We start from the raw sequence: 5,307 nt of genomic DNA, 5'->3' as shown, positions 1-5,307 counted from the left end.
GGGGGGGGGCGGGAGAGGGGGACTTCCCAGGCCACTCCTGGGGCGGACTGGATTTGCCCTGGGGGCTGAGGGCATCTCAGCCCCTCTAGGGGGCTCTTCTCTGGGTGACGGGGGGGTCTGAGATTTGCCCTGGGGTTGGGGGATTCTCAGCCTTTTGCGGGGGTCCTTCCTTGGTTCTTGCGGGATCTGTGTCAGCCTTGGATGACGGAGGCGAATCACTTTTGGAGGGGCTCTGCTGGGGTGACAAGGCTTTTGGATTTTCTGTGGGTCTGGGCGGCTCTGACTTTTGGGGTCTTCTCCTTGGTTGCTGGGGAGTCTGGCTTTGCCCTCAGTGTTGTGGGGAATCACACTTGAGGGGAATTTACCTTGAGGACGGGGTACCATCCCCTTTAGGGGCTTTTCCTCCACTGTGGGCTGCGGTTACCGCTGGACTCTTCCCTGCGCGTCGGGAACCTGTGAATTGAGTTGGGGGATTTGGCATTTCACTTGGTTCTAGTGTGTGTGCGTATGAGAGAGTTTGAAGCTGTCCTGGTCCCCTGGGGATCCTATTCTCAGGGGGCGCGGGGTGGGGTTTGGCCGGGGATCTGGGGATTTGTCCTTGGCTATGACTGCATTTGCCTCCCGGGACCGCGGAGCTGGAGTCCGGTTTTGTTTTTTGGTTTTTTTTTTTTTTTTGCAAGAGGGAGGAGGAGGATCTTGTGACTGGAGGGAGGGAGGGGAAGTGGGCGGAGCAAACTGTCCCAGGTGCCAGGTTTGGTCATGAGTGGGGAGGTTCTGGCTTAGGGACTAGTGTTGTTTTTTATGGGGTGGGGGCTCAGAACACAGTCTGTGATTGTTCCTGCCCAGGACAATGTGAGGAGCCCGGTCTTGGTGCTTGCATTTTGGATGACTGGTTTTGTTGGTGAATGGGAAGAGAACTGGCTTGGGACAGGGAGGAGATGGCTGGTTTGGAAGGTTCAATCTTGTCCCACGTTAAGGAATCTGGGGCTAGATTGGGGTGGACTGGTTTGGGGAGCAGGAAGACCTTGTTGGCTTTGGTTAAGGGCTAGAACTGACCATGGTTTGGGGAACTGTGGTCTTAGCATCCCAAGGTTGGAGTTGGGGAGTGCTGTGGGCTCATTAGGGGTGCTGGATCTCAGTTGTAGTGGGTGGGTCTACTCCACAGTGGAGGGTTGATTTGGAGGGAGGTACATTTGGCCCTAGTTGGGAGTTGTTTGGGAGTTGATCTACTCATACTGGGGGACCTGGAAGCTTTATTTGATATTCTTGGAAATGGGTTGAGGATTTTTTAATTGGTCCTTATGGGAGTGGCTAAGACTGAATTGAAAGGTCTAAGCGTTGCCATGGGTGGGCAGGAAGTCGGGATGAATTGGGAGTTAGTAAATTAGGTTGGAGAGTTTGTTTGGGGGGATGATTTGGCCTTAGGTGGGAGGAGACTGACTGGTCCAGGAGCCCTGCCTTGGGGGCTTGTGGGGAGTTGAGGAGAGCTACCCTCAGGACAGGGAGGCAAAAGGATTGGGCATTCTGGGGACCTTTCCATCCCTCCTCTGCCAAGGAAAGTGCTTGAGCTGCCCCTTCCCCAATATAAAGGCCTCGCTTCCAAAGGTTTTTCCATCTCTTCCTCCTCCCCCAACCCTTCCACCCTAGCAGCTCAGGCCCTGGACCTGGGACTTCTTGGAAGGGGTGGTAGGGGGAGGGGCTGTGCCAGTTTAGGGGAACTAGCTGAGCCCTCCTACCCTGTCCTGCACAGCTGGATGGCTGGATCCATGAGAAGATGCTGATGGCGCGGGATGGCACACGGGAAGACAGCCACAAGCTGCATAAGAGATGGCTCCGGCACCAGGCATTCATGGCTGAGCTGGCTCAGAATAAGGAGTGGCTGGAGAAGATTGAGAGGGTGAGGATACAGGAGGCCCCTCTGCCTGTGCTGGTGCTAGAGGCCTCCAGGGAGCCAGCAACTCACCCCCACACTCTCCGCTGCTGTCCTGCTGGTGTCACACCCCTGAATTGATTCACATCAGCTCCATATCTGTTCCCAGCAATGTGGTCTTGAATGATTCATGTAAACTCTTGGAGCCTCAGTTGGCCCATCTGTAAGATGGCCAGCATTTCTTCTGATAGGGCCCATATCGTCCTGTGTGTCAGATTTTTCACTCCTTCACTCTTTCTCTACCAGGCTTTCTTCTATACCATTTGGGGCTTCTGGGATGGAAGGTCAGGGAGATGGGTTGGGAAGCCCAGGGTGAGAGTGAACTTTTCACTCTTATGGCTCTGGGTGCTAATCGTGTCTGTCACAAGTTGTGGAGCCTTGAGGAATTGTGTTGACCTCTTTGCACTTCGGTTGGCTCATCTGTAAAGTTAATGAAATAATAAATATAACTACTTCCCCAGTCTCCTGTGCACATAAAATGCACATCACAAGGCCAGGCACCTAAGGGCTGAGGTAGCTATGATATTATGACTTTTAATATGTCATATAATCTGTGTAGCTCTGGGCCACCCAGGAGCTTAATTTCAGTCATGAAGGGACTCAGGGAAATTTTTGCTCCAAGTCTCAACCCGCAGAACTTCTGCCACTCTGGCTGAACCCCTAGACCTACAGCCCTGGATACACCCACTTTTCTCACTCTAACAGAGACACCCAGGGTGGCTTTAAACCCTTAAATGGCCATTGATGCTCCATAAATGGTGGCAAGTGACAAAGCCAGCATTCTTAACTTTGGACTTAATGGAAGTTCATTCTCTCTTTGCCTCTCTTCTCTGTCATTGGCCTCCTCCTTTTCCTCTTCCTCTTCTTCCTCTCCCTGTCTCTCCCTCCCTCCCTCCGTCTCTGTTTGTCTTTTCTCTCTGTCTCTCTCTCCTTGTCTTTCTTATGGTCCTCTCCCTACATCTGACTCTATGTGCATGTCTCTGTGTCCATCACTCTGTGACTGTCTGCCTTGCCCTGTCTCCTTCCCATGTCCCTGTTTGTATCCCTGTCTCTCCTTCCGTCTCTCTGTCTTCCTCCTCTCACTCTGTCTGCCTCTCTCTTTTTATCTCCCTTCCTCGGTTCCTTCCATCTCTGGGCTTGTCTCTGCATCCACTCCTCATGTCTCCCTTTGTGTCTCTACCTCCTTGCCTTTGTCTCTCTCCCCACATCTTTCCCTGTGTCCCATGTTTCTCTGTCCTTCTCCACCATCTTCCCCTCCTCCTCATCTCTTGCCATCAATCCACCTGGGGCAGGAGGGCCAGCAACTGATGCAGGAGAAGCCAGAACTGGCAGCCTCTGTGCGGAAGAAGCTGGGGGAGATCCGGCAGTGCTGGGCAGAGCTGGAGAGCACCACCCAGGCCAAGGCACGGCAGCTCTTTGAGGCCAGCAAAGCTGACCAACTGGTGCAGAGCTTTGCTGAACTGGACAAGAAGCTTCTTCACATGGAAAGTCAGCTGCAAGACGTGGACCCTGGCGGGGACCTAGCCACCGTCAACAGCCAACTCAAGAAGCTGCAGGTATGGCCTGGTTGGCCCAGATGGGGACTCCTTATGCTACACTGGGGCTGGGTCAGGGTCAAACCCCACTTGAGGTATTTCAAACAGAGAGAATTTGATACAGGGATTTATTTCCATTGCATGGAAGGGGCTGGGAGAGCAGAAAGGTAATCCTGAGGCAATCCAGCTAATAGTCACTGTGGGAAGCAGCCACCAATCCTGAGGTGTGTCATACAAAGGGAAAAGGAAGGATCTAGAGCCTTAAAGCAGTAGATAAATAACCAGCATGCTGAAGAGTTTGCAGGATTCTGACACTTGTTTCCTGGATGCAGAAACCAAGGCCTGGAGGTAGAGAAAGGCTTTGCATGGAATAATAAGGACATTCATCAAGCATTTCCTCTACCAGTGTCTGGGCCAGCACTCACTGACTCCTCCCAACAATGCCTGGAGATTGGTTCTGTTATTATTTCCATTTTACCAATGGAGAAACTGAGGCAAGAAGGCAAAGCCCTTGGCCCAAAGAAACACAGCTAGCCAGTGTCTCCCTCGCAAAACAGAGGGTTGTCAGAGAACAGGCACAGTGTCTGCTGTATCTCTGCTCCCAGCTTCGCAGCCGGGTGGCACTCAGTACATGATGGTTCACGTGGAATAAACAGAGGTGAATGTAGGCATTGCATCTTATCTCCCGCGGTGTCATGGCTCCTGCCTTTATGTGCCAGGAATGATGCCTGACCGTGACCGATGGGAAACTGAGTCTCCAGGAGGTGAACTTACTTGCCCAGGGTAGAAAGTGGACAGAGCCTGGAACAAAATCCAGGTCCCTCAACTCTTCACTCTCTGATGCACAGTTATGATTGCAATGTGCTTGGCGTAGTATGTGGCAAAAAAGTAGACTGACAATAAATGCATGGTGACACTGATTAGTATTCACTCATTAATGTCTGCCTCATATATTTATTGAGCACCTACTATGTTCCAGGTACTTTTCTCTTTTCTTTTCTTTTTTTTTAAGTCGGGGTCTCACTCTGTCCCCCAGGCTAGAGGGCAGTGGTACACTCATGGCCACGCAGCCTCAACCTGCTGGGCTCAGGCATTCCTTCCACCTCAGCCTCCCAAGTAGCTGGAACTACAGGCGTGCACCACCACATCCAGCTAATTTTTTGATGTAGAGATGAGGTCTCGCCAAGTTGCCCAGGCTGGTCTTGAACCCCTGGGCCCAGGCCATTCTCTGAGGGATCTTCTCACCCTTGGTCTCTTTCTGACCTGCCTGGACTAATTTTTTTATTTATTGCGGAGATGAGGTCTTGCCAAGTTGCCCAGGCTGGTCTTGAACCCTTGGGCTCAGGCAATCCTCTTGCCTCGGCCTCCCAAAGTGCTGGGATTGCAGGTGTGAGCCACTATGCCCAGCCTAGGTCAGTACTATTATTATACCCATTTTACTGAAGAAGAAACTGGGGCACAGAGAGATAAGTAACTTCCCCAGGCCACCCAGATGGTAAGTCACAGACCCTAAGCTGGCCTCAAAAAAAAAAAAATTTTTTTTAAATAGTACTGACCTCATATGGACATTGTGAAGATGAAGACATAATACACAAAGTAGTTTCAAAAAGGCTAACCCAAAAAATCTAAGAGTCAGTGTTTGGGGGTATATCATCACTACACTGTGTTCAAAAGTTACTTTGACTAGTTATTGGCCCATCTTTACGTTGGTTACATTATTTACATGATACGCAGTTACTTTATTTGTTTCTGTTCATATTCTTTTTTTTTTTTGAGTTGGAGTCTCACTCAGTCGCCCAGACTGGAGTGCAGTGGCCGCTCCCAGCCACCGCAGCCTCGACC

At 51.2% G+C, this 5,307-nt stretch overlaps 1 protein-coding gene across 1 annotated transcript in view; it reads left to right on the top strand.

The window, feature by feature from the left end:
* SPTBN4 (spectrin beta, non-erythrocytic 4) overlaps positions 1-5,307 on the top strand; it is a 39,975-nt gene that overhangs the window by 1,781 nt on the left and 32,887 nt on the right. Inside the window, exons 2-3 of the mRNA XM_021711897.1 lie at positions 1,751-1,897; positions 3,223-3,555. Of these exons, the coding sequence (XP_021567572.1) occupies positions 1,751-1,897; positions 3,223-3,555 (480 nt within the window). The remainder of the gene's footprint in view (positions 1-1,750; positions 1,898-3,222; positions 3,556-5,307) is intronic.

The sequence above is a fragment of the Carlito syrichta genome, unplaced genomic scaffold (genome assembly GCF_000164805.1).
Source record: "Carlito syrichta isolate Samal-C Ts95f unplaced genomic scaffold, Tarsius_syrichta-2.0.1 Scaffold86295, whole genome shotgun sequence".
In the NCBI taxonomy this organism is placed as follows: domain Eukaryota; kingdom Metazoa; phylum Chordata; class Mammalia; order Primates; family Tarsiidae; genus Carlito; species Carlito syrichta.
The sequence above is the reverse complement of the archived record's forward strand: the minus strand, read 5'-3'. Positions and strand labels throughout refer to the sequence as shown.